Consider the following 17,974-nt stretch of genomic DNA (forward strand, 5'->3'; position numbering starts at 1 on the left):
CACTTAATCTTGACACTGACTGGCCAGTTAATGTAATGCTAACCGAAGTAAGGGAAAATAATTTTCCTATAGCTGTGGATCAGATGGTAAAATGAAGACTGTTGTGCAAGGAAAGGGTAACTGACACCCCCCCAAACCTGGGGCCGGTGGAAAGGAGAAGGCTTACATTCATTGTGCTGTCTTTTCATCTGCCATCATCTGGTTGTACATTTCTCTGTTAGATTTCCATCATGAATCCTCTAGAATATTTTAACCAACTGTTTTCATCTTTGTGTTTCTGTCCAGCATTCTCCTTAACCTATACTATATGGTTTGGAGGCATCTTTACCTGGATCCCTGAGGGTGCTACTTGCATTTTCATAGGTTCATAGGTAGGTACTAGGCTATCTGCCCGAGGGCATTTTTAAGCCTAGCCAGAGTGTGTCGCCGCCCCATTGATTAATTAACTGGGCCTCTGTCAAGCAAAGCCAATGAAGTGATCCCAGGGGTGTATTTTCTGTTACCCATCCGCTTGTCAAGGCTTGTCTTGAAGAGTGTTAGTGAGGGGCTCTGCCTAATGTAGTTAGGAATTTTGTTCCAAAGCATGGGGAGTCTCTGTGACAGGAATCTATCCCTCCAGCATGTTCTATTTATTGTTGTGGCAAGGTTTAGCTCACTAGAGCGCGTGGCTCGCAGTGACTTGGATTTCTTTAGTTATCTACACTTTTAGTTACTAAAGTTTTTTGAACATGAAACTGGAATGTAAGGCAATCGTCATACCAAATTTGCAGGTTATTAACTCATTAACACCTATGTGTTGGGGAATGACATACCTCTAGCAGCCTACACACATCCTGCATTCCATAGCATTTTTTGAAGAATGTTAACAAGCATAAGATACACAAATGTAATTCTTTTGTGAACATTAAAAGCTTTTAAAACTTTAACAATAGCAATGTTATCAGTAATAAGTATTACAGTGATAGTAGTGCAGTCTTCATATTCTTTTCTATAAATACTGTCATATATTACAATGCAAACTCTTCCAAGGATAAAAACTAGCAAATACATAAAAGGAAGCAGCGAGGACACAAAAAACAATCCAAATGTTGTAAGCACCCTTGCCAGTCACAACCAGTTGAAGTAACTTGCTGATAACTTCACAGTTCATAGCAGTGGATGAATATGCTTATGACTTGTTCCTTAGAACAAAGTGGTAATACAGTCTTTTGTTAGTAGTGAAGTTTAGAGCTTCTTAGACCAACTTTCTCTTTAAGCCACACTTTGACCTTCACATTTTATCATCCCACCAGGTGTAATGCCCTTTGTAGAATGATATAGTGAAATTAGGAAGTTGAATCAGTAGGTGTATATCTCTCCTCCAGTTCATCAGTCTTTACCCAAATCCCCAAGCCTGGTGAAAACTGTAATTTTACTGTGTCAGCTCATGGTGGCCTGAGAACTGACATATGTCCTGTGACCCTTGCCATTTGTTTTGTCAGCAGATTTCTCCATCTTACTTTTAAGCCCCATTTTGTCCTCCACAGCTGTGAAGCAGGTCTCCCAACACTTCTTATGGCACTGTGCCTTTACCACTGGAAATGTTATCAGGTGTGGTAGGTGTGACCCATTAGACTAAGTATAATCAGTATTTCTGCTGATAAATGAGTATTGAAAAAGACCTCTCAGCAGTTCTGACTGCATGGGATTCCTTTTGCTATTGAATCTGCAGACTGTAGTAGGCCAGTGGAGGCAATTATTTGTGTTTCAGATACCATAGAATTTATGCACACCATGTTTGGTACTGCTTATCCACACCACATACTCTAGCGTTTATGCACACAACATACTGTAGTATTTATTCACACCACTTACTGTACTGTTTTATGTTCACCATGTGCTATAGTAGTTATGCAGACTGCTTACTGTAGAATTTATGTACACCATGTGCTGTAGTAATTATGCATACCACGTATTGTAGTATTTGTGCACGTGACATACTGCATTATATATGCACACCACATACTAGTATTTATGAGCACTATATACTGTATCATTTCTATACACCATGCACTTAATTATTTATGTGCACTGGGAACTGTAGTTTTTATGTACAGAATGCCCTGTAGTATTTACATTTACACTGTAGCATTTATCTTTGAGATCAATGTACTTTAGGAGGTGGCCACAGTCTGTGTATTAATTCCTGCTGATGGTATCTTTATACAGTTAAACCCCACTTATTAGACTGCCTGAGTGACATATGATTTCTTCAGAAAACTAAGTATTCAGATAAGTGGTTACACAGCTACGGCATCCTTGCCATCTCCCCCTATGCAACCTAAACATAAGTAACACTGAAACTTAAACTGCAACCAAAAATAGATGACGTAAATAAACTGTCTAGTTCAGAAAGGTGGAAATATTTACAATATAATTTCAGCAGAGGACAGTTGATGTGTGGCCATTGTCACAAGCAGATTGTGCCTGTGATCTCAGCAGTGCTTCTTCATGGACAAATGAAGTGGCTTTCAGATCACTTGAGAAAGAAATCTGTTCAATGTTTCAAAAGTAATGGATACCCATCTTATTTTATGTATTTAGTTAAACTTTTTTTACTGGGTTAGTCTCACTAGGCTAGTGGCCTGTTTTCAGGGAAAATGCGAGGCTATAGCCATACTGACTAGGGAAGTTTGACGAAGGTACTGGGGGATTTCCCCTACTCTTTTTCTTAAATAATGTGGGATCTTTTACATCCACCTGAGCTACCACCAACTCTCGCAGATTGGACTTCAGTGTTATATCCCACCCAGAGGACAGAAATACTTAGATTTTTTTTCTGTAGTTGAAGTTTCCTTGCTGCTGCTTGGCTTTATTGGCTTGAATCTACCCATAAAGACTTAAAAATTAAAAACTCATGGGAATTCAGAAGTCTTGTAGCTGAAACACTGGTATGTCCTTAAGTGGTAATTTGCATGTATTCCTTGGGCCCTCACTACAGGAAGTTTAAGGTATTACACATTGAAGACTCTCACCTGGTTGAGTCTTTCATGTACTTTTCCATTTTTTATGGGCAGATAGAAGAATCCAAACAAAACTTTCACCTCACAAGCTAAAAAGAATAACATTTATAAACTAATCATTTTAGTGATAACTCCTGTGTCCTGCTCAAATCCTCCATTCTGCTACAGCAGCTGATTGCTGTGATTCACCATTGTCTGGATCCAATTAAGGTGGTTAATTGGGTGTTAATTACTTTACTACAGGCTGCCGGTCATTCACTCATTCATACCTGTAGCACCAATCGTTCTGTTTTCTGATTACTACAGTAGAGCTACTTGGATATGCTACATACCTCATTGTCATACAGGACTTGAAAGGCAGACCACACACATCACTTTTGTTTCATTGTGATTTGATTATGAAACTGAATTTGCGGTTTTCAGTGCTGTGATTAAGCATTTTAAATGTGAGAAAATTACTTTATCTAAACAAGTGAAACAAAAAAGCTGCTTTACACATCTAAAATATTTTTCTCAGAATTATTTTTTACTCTGATCTCCAGTAAGTTGCTCTGCAGGTGCTGGCACTCAGGAGTGTGACATTAAATTAACTACCAACAGGCGTTAATGAGTTAATCAGTTCTCATTTTTCCATCTTTTATTTTGTTTGTGTTTATATTTTGCCCAGTTAAAAACTTTGAAATGCAGTTGTAAGTAAAATAAAAATAAGCCAGATCAGATAGTACTTTTATTCAGCAGTTTCTTTTAATGGGGAGCACAACTTCACATTAATTAATCAATGCATAGATTCAGGTTACTGGGTTTCAGGTAAGTTGAGTTCCACTATATTTACCTGGAAGAATACATTGACTATGAACACAGTATAAACATCCGCTGAATGTGAAATGTCACTCTTTGTTAATCAGTGTCAACCCCCTTTCCCAACATGTAACAACCTTAGAGTAGATTATATTGCTGTAGTGGGTTACAAGGGGGCATCACTTCTTGTATGGGGGCTGAGAAGGCTTTGCCTCACATAGGTATACAGTTCAATTTCTTCTTAAAATTATGCTTTTTTTAGTTAAATTCAGAAACATGATGTCTATAACCAAATCACAGAACCATCCTCCCTTGCTACTGACCTCTCAGCAGTCTTCCTTGTGTGGACCTGTTACAAGAACTGAGAGAGGAAAATGGATCGCTGTCTATTTTATGTTGCTGGGCATATGACCACCTTTGCATGCCAGCATATTTGAGAGGACATAGAAGGAAATCCTAGGGGAGATTAGTATCATGCCCCCTTTTAGCTAGGTGTCCTGTTGGACTGCTGACTGAGATGCCATTTAAGATGTAGGCTCATCAGGGTCATTATGTTTACTCTGTGCTACTGCTCATTGCCTTACTAGCTGCTTATGTTGTACATCTTATTTAAAATATGGTCCGAGAACTGAGCAATTCCAGTTTCAGTTATTGCAGCCATAGAATTTTAAAACTGGTATTGTCAAACCATCTTATTTCTAATGTGAGTTTTTTCACTGTCAACTACTTACATAATTACACAGTGCTGATATTTTTATTTAGCATCTGTGTGCAAAGTAAAAGTAACAATTTAACTGTAAACTTAGATACCATCCAGCATGTGAAGGACAGCAAACATATTGTGGTGTACCATATGGGGCGTTACTTCAAAGTGTGGGTGTACCATGATGGCAGACTATTGAAGCCCAGAGAAATTGAACAACAGATGCAGAGAATTCTTGAGGATAAATATGAACCACAGCCTGGAGAGGAAAAACTTGCAGCTCTTACTGCTGGGGACAGGTACAGTTTTACTTTTTATTAACAGTATCTGTAAAGAAAAGGGAAGAAGCATATAGTTATTGTTGGATAAGTAGGAAAAAGGACTGTCATCTAGTTAGGGGTACTGTATTACGTATCTTAGGGCATATTGATGGTGGAACAACAGACGTGATCATATTAAGGTGTCATTAGTAACAGAAGTGAAATTTCCTGTATTTTGTATAACCAGTATGCATCTGATTTGACATCTACCATTACTTTCAGAGATGATAATGCTGATACGCATTGTATAAAAACAAAAATCCAGTGTTTAAATGGTAACATTATGAGCATCAGTATGAAATTTAAATTAAAGTTTTCTACTTGAATTCTGTTCTACCTGAGTAAAATTCTGTTATTTCTTACTTTGTCAGAGTTTTACGGTCAACAAAGTGTCTTTGATGTCATCCTTTACTTATGTGGAGTCTTTTTTAAAACAAAGCTTAAATTATTGTTCTTTAACTTTGACCCAGCATTTATGTTCAGAGGTTTACTTTTGTGACGTTCATCAGCCTTTCCTAATGTAGTGATCTCAATTGCTAAAACCTTTGGTCACTTAAACATTCTCTTTAAGTTTCTCATATGAAAATGTGACGTTGCAGCACTTTGTTTTAAACTGTGTAATCGGAAGTCAAATGTTTCATTGAGGCAAAATATGCAGAAAGCCTGGTTTGCCAAATGTTTTTGTTAAGAGATGAGGCCGGATTTTTTTCCTGCCTTTCTAGGGTTGTTTCATTATTACTTTTGTAAACTAAGCATACTTAAGCAGAGAATTCACACAGTTTTCTCTTTTGATTAAGCTTGTACCATGACAGCTGTTTGAGATTTTTTTCATGCTCCAATACTGCAAGTGAACCTGGAATTTTCCTTTTGTCCTTGTGTTGCTGTGGAAGGTGTGTGTGTGTGTGTGTGTGTGTGTGTGTGTGTGTGTGTGTGTGTGTCTGTGTGTGTGTGTGTGTAATATGTGTATATACGCATATACATGTACATAATGTGTGTGTATAGAGGGGCTGTGAGGATTCACTTCTCACATGAAGGTGTGCTGGGGGGGGTTTGCTCTATTCAAAAAAGCTTTCTTTAAGACTTGCTGAAAGTGTCTTTTGGCAGATTTGTTTACTGGTATCAAGACTTGTGAAAATATCCTTGGCATAGTCACATGTGTACTCCCCTTACTACCAGACTTCACAAAATAAAAAAAAACTACTCATACAACCTGAATTAATACTCACAATTCACATCAACTGTCATTACCCCTAGAACCAATCTCCACAGTCCTGCACATGCTTTCTCCTCTCAGGCTACCTAATCTTTGCAAAAAAACTTCTCATACAACCCGAGTTAATACTCGCATTTCACATCAACTCTCATTACCCCTAGAACGAAACTCCACAGTCCTGCACATGCTTTTTCCTCTCCGGTCACCTACCCTTTGGCAAGCTCTCCCCATTGACATTAAGGAAATCAACATTTATTCCAAATTCAGAATGTAACTCAAAAGGCACTTCGAACCAGCAAACAAAGCACTCCAAGGAGAATAGTATCCACGGCTCCAAAAGTGAAAAAAGTAGCTTTATTTTAACGCACCACAAATACAAATACAGCGTTTTGGTCCTGTAGAGTCAGACCTTCTTCAGAAATGTAACTAAGCCACCAGATGTTCCTTGTATACCAATTAAAACACAGTTCATGAATCCAAATACAAATAGCTCTTTTAATCCTTTCATCCCCAAACAAAAACCCTTCTTAATGTCAGTGTTGTTTCCTAACATATACATTCTCCACATTTATAAAAAAATGTATGAAAAATATGCTAAAAAGTGTAGGTTTTTGTAAAAACATGTACCATCTGATTAAAAACTTATTCTAAACATAATAAATACAACAAATAAATGTAAATGTAAAATACAATGAATACAAAATGTAAATATGTATTGTACCTACAACATGAGATTTTCATTAGCGGACCGGAGTTCCGCTGTGGCGACCCCTAACCGGGAAAAGCCGAAATACACAACAACCTACAACATGAGATTTAAAAAATGTGTTACAGCACCATCTAATGGTAAAACAGCTCTATTGATTCCTAGTAACCTACATATTTATAACCAAAGACAAGTTCCCTTAGTTGTATGGACAATACATTTTTCCATAAAGAAACGTACACCTAAAATATGCACCAATTCATTTTAAAATAAATAAAAAATGAATGTACATAAGCTAGGTTTGTACAGTAAATGTGTGTCAAAACAAACCAAAACAAAAGTCTGTTTTACAGTTTGGCTGACCTAAGTTTCAGAACGGGGACCACCCACCTGGGAGGAAAAGTATGTGTTTCATTCAGCTTATCCGCCTTTTATGGGGTATTATAGGCGATATTTAGATGATATATGCATTTTTTGGAAGGGACCAGAATCTACACTATTTGAATTTATTACATACCTTAACATGACCACAGATTTACTCATGAAATGTCGTACGGGAGATTACATTATTTGGATGTATTAATAGAGAAGAAGTTTGAGATAAAAAGGTTCAAATCTAGAGTGTATAGGGAAGAGACATTTTCTAACTCATATTTAGTCTTTACTAGTGCCCACCCATGTCAAAGGACAATATATAAGATGTTGTAGGATGACTTCATGTGACATTGACTATTTGGAGGAATGTAACAAACTGAAGAAAATGTTTTTGGATAGAAACTACCCCTTAGCTTTGATAGAGGAAATAGAGAAAGAAGTATTTAGTGAAAGGAGGGGTAGATTTAGTCCAATTCTAGGGGCACCGGAGGTGATTAATCCTCAGGTTAAGGACAGAATAGAGGACATAAAATGGAATAACAATTTTGTGCTAAATTTTAGTAGTAATGTCAATGACATCAAGGACGTTATACTAAAGAATGGGGAAAAGTTTGGTAAATTTTCAGATTTGGACAAATTGTTTAACGATCCTTATAGGAAGGGTAAAAATATAAAAAATATGTTGGAAAACAGGGTCAATAAGCAAAGGAGAGGAACATATAAATGTGGTTCTTGTGCCCAATGTTCTTATGTTTTGGTTGGTAACAAGGTTAATTTAAAGGGTAGAAAGGTAGATATTGAGACTAATGCACACTGCAACTATGAATCGGTGGGGGTGATATATGTGGCTATATGTAAAACCTGTGGTCGTTTCTACATAGGTAAGACCCAAAGGAAATTTAAAAGGAGAATTTACAAGCATTTGAATGATGTTAGGAAGCAGGATTGTAATAACGCCCTTTACAAACACAGTATAGAATGTAAAGAAGCATGCTATGGTTTCTTTGTTATAGAAAAAGTTGATGTAGACCCACAGGGAGGGCCTTGGGAGACTGCTATTGAATTTAGAGAATTGTTTTGGCAGGTAAAACTAGAGGCAAATAGGTATCCTGGTCTGAATGACCATATCTCCCTGGCCCCCGTTCTGAAACTTAGGTCAGCCAAACTGTAAACATACTTTTGTTTTGGTTTGTTTTGACACACACATTTACTGTACAAACCTAGCTTATGTACATTCATTTTTTATTTATTTTAAAATGAATTGGTGCATATTTTAGGTGTACGTTTCTTTATGGAAAAATGTATTGTCCATACAACTAAGGGAACTTGTCTTTGGTTATAAATATGTAGGTTACTAGGAGTCAATAGAGCTGTTTTACCATTAGATGGTGCTGTAACACATTTTTTAAATCTCATGTTGTAGGTAGAATACATATTTACATTTTGTATTCATTGTATTTTACATTTACATTTATTTGTTGTATTTATTATGTTTAGAAGAAGTTTTTAATCAGATGTACACGTTTTTACAAAAACCTACAATTTTTAACATATTTTTCATATATTTTTCATACACTTTTTGTAAATGTGGAGAATGTATATGTTAGGAAACAACACTGACATTAAGAAGGGTTTTTGTTTGAGGATGAAATGGTTAAAAGGGTTATTTGTATTTGGATTAATTAATGAACTGTGTTTTAATTGGTATATAAGGAACATCTGATGGCTTAGTTACATTTCTGAAGAAGTTCTGACTCTACAGGACGAAAATGCTGTATTTGTGGTGCGTTAAAATAAAGCTACTTTTTTCACTTTTGGAGCCGTGGATACTATTCTCCTTGGAGTGCTTCGTTTGCTGATTCATGGTGACTGTTGCCACTTTTACTCCATCTTCTTTTTGTTTTTTCAAAAAGCACTTCCTTATCCAAGCCAAATGCTCCTGCCTCAAAATAGGACATATCACCTAACCTATCTCCACTCTGAGTCTCTTCTCTCTCAAAATTCAGTCAAGATTGACCCACTTTAGAAACTAATGTATATACAGTATTGTACATTATAAGTTCATAGGTCCATAGGTGAGTACTAGGCTAATGTCCCTGGAGCCTTTACAAGCCTAGCCTATAGGATTACCTACCGTGGCATCGTGCCACCTGTCCTTAGTTCCCAGTTCCTCTATCAAGTAGAGCCACTGGAATGATCCCCGGGGTGAATTTTCTATTTCCCATCCACTCATCAAGATTTCCCTTGAGGGCCAGTGAGGTGCTCTGCTTGACATGTATGAGAAGTCTATTCCATAGCACGGGCAGTCTCTGGGTTATGAACCTGTCCCTCCAGCATGTTCTGTTGATTGTGATAATGAGGTTGAGGTCTCTGCAGCGTGTGGTGTAGAGGGATTGGGGTTTCTTTAGATGTAGCATTTCTAACAGAGCTGGGTCAGATATAGTTTTGTAAGTCAGGCAGAGATCACCTCTAAGTAGGTTATATGAGACAGAGAATAGTTGGAGTTTTTTAAGTCTGTCCATATAGGACAAGTGCTTAAGGCCTAGAATCCTCTTTGTGAGGTACTTTTGCGGCCTCTCCAGTTGTTGCAGGTGTCTAGTGAGGTACATGCCAAATGGGTCATTGTACTCGCTGACTGCCCTAATGAGGGAAGAGTAGAGGGAGATAATGACCTCTTTCTTCCTGGATGCAAAACCCTTAGTAATGAGATGTGCCACATAGAAGGACTTTCTGACCACAGTGGCAATGTACATTGTAGTGTGCTTGTTCACTGGAGTGTATATATAGTTTTTCCTATGTAATTAGTCTGAACTACTCTGTTATTGTTTAGATTTCTGCAATTTTATTTGTGAAATGTTTTGTATTTCACCTGGGCTGAGCCTGAATTTGTTCAGTATTGATCACTGCACTACCCCAGTAAACAAATATAAAAAAATAAATAAATAAATCAGCAGTTGAAGCTGCAGAGAGTGTGCTGGAGCATTTATGCTGTAAGGTAGGATTTGTGAATTCATCCTTGACTTCCTGATTGCCCAGTTGGAGAAAGGCCTTGGTATTGAGCTGAAAGAGCACATTAGTTAGTTTACCTTTCCAGAAACTTCGAGATGAAAGCATGGTGGAACAACTTGAGATGCTATCACAGGCCCCTTGTTAAGGCATCTTTACTTAAGTATTTGAATTTTGTTGTAAAGCCCTTGACTGTGTCTGCTTTTAAGTCACTTGACTTCTGAATTCCTGTCATTTAAACCACAGGATTTTGGTAGCTGCTTTGATGATTTCTGAGCTTTGGGTTCAAGTCATTGCTTATTTCCCCTGAGTATACTGTGCAATAACCCCAGATTTAGTCTTAAGCTAATCTTTCTTCCTCAGACCTGAATCAAACTATTCATCTGCTCTGTTTTTAATGAATGTTTCAGTCCATGGGCAACACTGCTTAACAGAGCAGTCATCTTAACAGTCAGAAGGGCTTCAGGAAAGGCTGCAGTAAACTTACCACCATCTGTTCCATAACTGACAATAATTGCAGCAACATGGAGAAGGCCCTTCTTATTTATTTTCATTTGTTTTACTTGAAACGTATGACTATGCCAAAGCCCCATTTCAGACGAAGCTAAGGTAGAAAATCACTACAATGAGCAGTAACATACATATTAACACTAGAGATTTGTTTTACATAACATGTCAATATCAAGTGATATGGTGTTAGTACAATGCAGAGAAAAGAAATTGTAAAAATCTTTTGTAGACAGGAGCATTGCAGAAAGGTACTCCTCTTCTAGGAACATGTACAGGTCCAAAGCAGGAGCATCAAGTTCAATTTACCAAATGCTTATAATAAATACAAGGTTTGTATGTTGGAGTGAGCACATGCAAGAGAAGTGTGGACAGGGGCAGCTGCATATTGGTCAGTTGCTTTGTGCTTCTTACAAAACTTAAGTTTTAGAGGTGGGTTGCTTTTATTAATTTACAGCAGGTTGTCATAAAAGGCCCTGCTTGATTGGGGACATAAGTAAGTATTAAATGCTTGACAAGGGTGGCAAAAACTTTCAAGTATGTCTACTGAAAGGTGTATCTGAAGTAATTTACTTCATTTGCTGTTCAACCTGTGGGTTACGGATCCATATCGGATCAGAGATGGCAGTTTCACCAGCATCTGATCCGAGCTCCAACTCCTTCTCTTACCCATAATACCCCTCCATGTCCTTCCTTCCCTCAGATCTTGTCTGCCGCGGCTTTGCCTAGCATCATGATCTGGGAGCTCCAGGCATGGTGCTTGCTTTAATAGTGTTTTTTCCTCAGAACTTTTGGGGTAAGAGTATTTTTTTCATTGTATTAGTTTAGGGTTTCCCTTTCCTTTCCCTCTCCTTCCCTGCGTTGCGTCGGAAAAAAAAGTCAGAGTTTCCTTTAGGCAGTGTGTATGTGTGTGTGTGCACGTGCCCGTGTGTGTGTGTGTGTTCTAAAACTGTTGTTTTCTCCTGTTTAGTTTCAGGCATGGCTGATCAGAATAAACCTGTCTTCAGAAAAGTGTGGCCATAAGTTATCCCCAGTGGATGGCCACACTCTGTGCCTGGTATGTTTAGGGGTCACACATCTGTTGAACGACTGCTCTATTTGCGTGGGTTTTAACCCATGGGCCTTGAAAGATCGCAAGACCAAGCTGGTTATGAAAGGACTGTTTGCTTCAGGGTTGCCTGTCCCCGCGACTACTACTGCAGTCACAGCGGTGACTGCTTCTGCAGCTTCTTCCTCCTCCCAGACTGGGACTCACCCTCCTGTTCAGAGGCTAGTTGAAGGGAATTTGCCGAGAAAAGAGAAAGACAAGACCAGGAAGATATCCCCTGACTGGTTGGGTCCGTTGGGTCCTCCGCAGAAACTGCAGGCTGTTTCCAGGCCTAGTACTCCTCAGCTCCGGTCGCCAAGGTTCTCACCGGAGCCAGAGGAGGCTAGACCTTCTTCTAGGGTGTCTGTGCACCAACCTTCTAGGTTGGCATCAGTGGCTTCATTGTCTCGCTCTACCAGAAGTTTGAGTGAAGCAGAGATGGACAAAATGATGAGAAGATTTATTCGCACCCAGATCCAGATGGGGGTCTTTCTAGCCCCCTCTCCCTCTGGAGGGGGGAGCTTGTGCCCTTTTTTTCACGCCAATGACTCCTTCTCCAATCTGACCCCCGGTATTGGAGCTTTTGGAGTTAGAGGGTCAGCACCGATGGTACCTTGTACCTCAATGCCGGCCATTGCCCTGAGCAAGTCGGACCTGACTAGTTCAGATCCGAGCAGCTCTCAGAGCCGAAGTCTGGGTGTCAAATCCAAAGCGGGGTTTCCATTGGTTCTGGCCGTGTCGGGTCATGCCCCCGCTTCGGCATCTCGGCACCTGTGGGCTTGGCTCCGATTCCCCCATTGGGTCCAGGGAGGGCAGCTTCCTTACTGGTGGCCCAGTAGGCTCATTCTCCTTCGGCATTCAATGTGGGGGAAAGGATGCTCTCGAGTGGGTCGAGACCCGTATTTCCACGGATTCCACCCCATCTCCCTTGGCTCTGGATGCGACCTTGGCCATTTTGTCCAGTCTGGGATAGCCATGCCTGAAGTGTCCCAGGTGGTTCCCCTTGTGGAATAACAGACAGTTTGCGAGTCCCCTTCGGACAGTCCAAACGAAGAGGCTTCTCGCAAACGGACGTGCAAAAGGAGGCACCTGGACTCCTCCCCAGAGTCCCTCACCGAGGACACCGACTTGGAGGGGGAAGGCTCCCCCAGATCACCCCCCCCCCCGACGATGTGTCCTTTGGAGACATCATGGAAATCTGCACCAATGGGGGGGGGTCCGCCCCCAAGCCTACGTTGGACAAATCAGTGTTTCTGGAGGCTTTTTGGCATGGCCCGTCTACTTCTTGGGTGTCCTTTCCCATGGATCCATTGGTGGACCTTATCTATCACCTCCAGGACATGGAAGGAATCGTACACCGTGGAGCCAATTCCAAAGCACCCAGACAAGATCCTGAGCCCCCCGGATAGACCTAGTTGGAACAAAGGGTCCCCTAAGATGCTATGGTGGTAGCAGCAGCCACAAAGAAAGAACTAGCCCAAGATAGTTCTATGGTCCATCCTCCTCACCGTGAGCCCAGGATGATGTATCTCCTGGGGGAAGCGGGTGTATGCCTCAGCTACCTTTTCCATAAGGGAGCTGAATTACCTGGCACACATTACCAGACTACAGTGCGACCTTGTTAAAGAGATAGCTGAGTTGTCCCTGGAGTCCATGTCGCTGGAGGATAAGCGCACATTCTCCACGCGGATGGCCACTCTGAAAGCGGATCCAACATGTCCATGCTTCTCCTCTAGCATGCCACTGAAGGAGCAGCAAGGGTGGCCGGGTCGGGTGTTGGCATGAGGTGTCATGCTTGGCTCAGGCTGTGTCAGTTCATGGAGCCCTTTAAGGGGTCATTTGCAAATGCCCCTTATGATGGTTCTCCTTGTTCGAGAAGACCATTTGTGAGACATTGGTCCAGAGCGAAAAGGATGGGAAGATGCTGTCTGCCATCGGGATCTGCTTCTCTAACCCTCAAAGATCCTTCTACAGGAATCAGCAAGGGCAAAATATGATGTGGTTCCGGAAGTCTCAGTATTCCCGGGACGCTTAGGACTCATCATCCCCCAGAAGCAGAGGGGGTTTTGATAGACGCCGGCCCAGAGGCAGAGGAGGACTGAGGAACTTGTGGTTGTGAGAACCATTCTCGGACACGCCTGCACAGCAGCCCTAAGGGGCTGCCCAACTGCTCTGGAGGCAGTCGAGGGTCATCTTTCATTGCACCTAATGGCATGGGAGTCCATGTCAACAGAATATTGGGTGCTTCGGATCATATCCAGAGGCTATTCTATCCCCTTTGTGGAATTCCCTCTTCCATCAAAACACCTCCCAGATGTACCACTCTTGCAAAGGGAGGTAGCAGCACTCAAGATAGACAAGCTGCTAAATAAACGAGTCATTCAGCCCGTCCCCCACAACTAGTCCAGATTTGGCTTCTACTGCAGGTTCTTTTTGGTGCCAAAAAAGACGGGGGACCTAAGGCCTATTCTGGATCTTTCCATCCTCAACCTGTCAGTTGCCAAAGAGAGGTTTTGGATGGTCATGATGCAATCCATCTTGCCTTTATCTGCAGGAGAAAGACTGGATGTGCTTGATAGATCTCCAGGACGCGTACTGCCATATAAAGATTCATGGATGCTCCAGGAGGTTCCTCCACTTCTGGCTAGGGTCCAGTCATTATCAGTTTCGAGTCCTACCCTTCAGTCTAACTACAGCCCCCAGGGTGTTCACCAAGGTCATTGCAGTTGTAGAGGCTCACCTGAGGCTTCAGAGGATACGGGTCTTCCCGTACCTAGACGATTGGCTCCTTGTTGCTCCCAACAAGCATCTACTTTGTTAAGCCAGAGTCGAACTGTCAGACCACCTGGGAATCACTATCAACAGAGCAAAATCCTCTCTGATCCCAGTCCAGGTTCTAGAGTACATTGGAGCAACGATAGATACTCTACAAATGAAGGTTTTTCTAACCCCAGAGAGAATTCGGAGCTTACGTCTCCATGTGTCTCTGGTTATTCAGTCATACCTTCCATCAACAGAATAAGTACTTTGAGCTTTGGGTTCAATGTGGCAGCCACTATTACTCTTCTTCCCTGTGCTCTGCTCGTCTTCAATTGCAGGTACTACAGTGGACGTTAGAGGTCCAGTGGTCATGATTAGATCTGCCATTGACGCATTCTATATGCATCAGCAGGGTTGGCAGAGAGTGCCTCATGTGGTGGATACACTCCTTGGAACTGGTCATGGGATGTCCATTCATTGCAGCCCCTCCCCAAGCCACGGTGACCATGGACACCTCCCAACTAGGGGGAGGGGGCATTGCTTGGGAAGGACAGTCCAAGGCACGTGGTTCTTGCACGAGACCAAGTTTCATATCAGTGCTCTAGAGATGAGGGTAGTCCTTTGCAGGCCCTTCATGCCTTTCTTCCTCTTCCTTGCATTACAGTCAGACAATATGTCAGTAGTCTATACATCAACAAGCAGGGTGGAACCACGAGGCTATGAGAGTGTGGGAATGGGCCAACATACTGCAGACAAACTGAGCAGGACTATTCTGATGCCTTACGAGTGGTCTCTGAATCCTTCAGTGGTGGAGCAGATCTTCCTCGAGTGGGGTTGGCCTTTCTGCGATCTCTTCGCATCTCCTTCCAATGCGAAATGTAACGAGTTCTTTGCTCTGAACCCCCCGCAGGGGGAGTCCCCCAGAGACGTTCTAGTTCATGGTTGGCCTCCCTGTCTTCTCTATGCTTGCCCACTGTTACCTCTTATTTCAAAATTTCTCCAGAAGGCTCGCAGGCCTGGGAGCACATTGATCCTCATTGCCCTGTTCTGGCCTTGCCGAGTGTGGTTTCCCTTCCTCTGGTGTCATCTTCTAGCTCCTCCATGGATCTTAGAGCCTTTTCCAGATCTCGTCTCTCACCCCTCGGAGATTGCACATCCAAATCTGGACAGTCTAAAGCTCACTTCTTGGCTGCTCCAGTTCCTGTGATAGCTAGGACTCCCGGTTCATCTTCTCCGGTTAAGACTATTCTGGTGGCAGCTCACAAATAGTCTACCAGGAAGCCTTACTGCAGTAAGTGGGAGCATTTTTCCATCTGAGCTTCTCAAAGGGATCTGGATCCTGTCACGGCTCTTGTCCCAGCAGTGTTGGATTTCTTTGCAGATAGATTTCATTAAGGTGCTAGCTATTCTACGGTGAAAGTTCAATTGGCTGCCATTTCAATCTTTCATGTTGGGGAGAACAGGGTTTCTTTAGCATCCTCTAAACTTTGTAAATCCATTATTAAAGGTACTTTTCTTTTAAGACCCCTGGTGAAGGATCCTATCCCTCCTTGGGATCTGACCTTGGTTTTGCAGGCTCTGGTTACCCCTCCTTTTGAGCCGGCTGTGTCAGTAGACCTAAATTTTTATCTTGGAAAAAGGCTTTCCTAGTAGCCATCAGCTCGGCTAGGAGGGTTTCAGAACTTCAAGCATTGTCTATCAAAGCTCCATATCTGGTCTTCCATAAGGACAGGGTGTCACTTCATACCACTCTATCTTTTCTCCCCAAGGTGCCTTCTGAGACTAATATCAACCAGACAATTCATTTACCTGTGTTCTTCCCAAATTTTCAGAACAGGGGTGAATATAAATTGCACTTGTTAGACGTACATAGACAACTGAAATTTTACTTACACAGAACTAAGACCTTTCACACGTCCAACCAGTTATTTGTGTCTTACTCTAAGCCCTTTCTGGGCAAACCTGTCTCCAAGGTGACTTTGGCTCAATGGATCTCTCTCTGTATTCTTCAGGTGTACAAAGACAAGGGTATGTCACCTCCGGGTCAAGTAAAAGCACATTCTACCAGATCTATGGCTACCTCCGCGACTATTTGGTCCAGGGTATCTCTGGATGATATTTGTTCTGCGGCTACTTGGTCCTCATCTCATACCTTCATTTCTTATTATAAACTGGGCATGATATCCAGAGGGAGAGCATCCTTTGTCTCTGCGGTGCTCCAGAATATCCTTCCATGAGGGCCAACCAGGTGTTTAGTAGCTGGGGACTCTGTCCCACAGGTTGAAGAGCAAATGAAGTAAACTAGTTAAGATAAAGAAGTTATGTACTCACCATAACTTTCCATCTGATTAGTTCTACTTCATTTGTCTTCAACCATCCCTCCCTCCTTCCCACTGACCTTATGGTGTATTACTCTGATAAGTAGGAGAGAACGCCTCTGCGGCTCTCCTGTTCTTACTGGTATGTTGTGATAAGGTCTTATTGGGTTGGGCTTAGCCGGATGGTGCAGCAAACTTGATCTGAGGGAAGAAAGGAGATGGAGGGGTATTATGGGTAAGGGGAGGAGCTTGAAGCTCGGATCAGATGCTGTTGAAACTGCTGTCTCTGATCCAATATGGATCCATAACCCACAGGTTGAAGACAAATGAAATAGAACTACTCAGATGGAACGTTATGGTGAGTACATAACTTCTTTATCTAGCTAGACATTTTATGGTTCCCATGATTGCTTGCATAGTATTATTTATATGTTCTTAGATGGTTCAAGAACTAGTTATATGGCAGAACATTTGAGGCAGCATCAGGCTGTCATACTTCGTTTTCTTAAGATCATTGTTGAGTGATCCTGTTTTCCATACTCATTAACAGTCTAGCCAAAGAATATCCAGAACTGAACACTGCTGTGTGTGCTAATAACCTGATGCTGTTCACATGAGAGAAAAAAAACACCTAGAAATGCTAAAATGTCCCCAGAGTGGCTTTAAAAATCTATAGTGTACTTTGTAGAAAAATCAGTCACATGGTAAACCTGAAGAAAACAAACACACTGATTTTCAGTATTCCCCAATGTCTAGGTGTGCTGATGACAGTAAGAATAGTTGACCTATTTTTAATTTTTCCAAGACTTTCGGGTTTCTAATACCATGACAGGAATGGACCCCATTCCTAAATCAAAGTATGATTAAAGTTCATGAAATGAGTATTTTTTCAGTCTTTGATGTTAGCCAAAAGTGCTCATTGCAACACCCGCAGTGTGCCCAGAATTGATTCCTTCTGCAGATCATATGGAGTAAAATGTATATGTAATGTATCTACAACTGTTGGACCTGTCTAGGTTTCCTTCTGCCACATTTCCCTTGTTTCAGTCTGCAGATCCTGGTATTTTATGACTTTTTGTCTGTCTGTACGTAAGGCACTGTAATCACTGGGTGTAGTAATTTTAATGATCAATGCTACTTTTGCCTTCTTTTCCTTGACTGCTGTATCTGATTTTCACG

The 17,974-nt window shown here is 41.4% G+C and overlaps 1 protein-coding gene across 1 annotated transcript in view; it reads left to right on the forward strand.

The window, feature by feature from the left end:
• Positions 1-17,974, forward strand: part of CPT1A (carnitine palmitoyltransferase 1A) — an 849,468-nt gene that overhangs the window by 447,241 nt on the left and 384,253 nt on the right. The window contains exon 10 of the mRNA XM_044067299.1: positions 4,607-4,802. Within this exon, the coding sequence (XP_043923234.1) occupies positions 4,607-4,802 (196 nt within the window). The remainder of the gene's footprint in view (positions 1-4,606; positions 4,803-17,974) is intronic.

This window comes from Protopterus annectens, chromosome 3.part1 (genome assembly GCF_019279795.1).
Source record: "Protopterus annectens isolate FY-2018-M chromosome 3.part1, PAN1.0, whole genome shotgun sequence".
Taxonomy (NCBI): Eukaryota; Metazoa; Chordata; order Ceratodontiformes; family Protopteridae; genus Protopterus; species Protopterus annectens.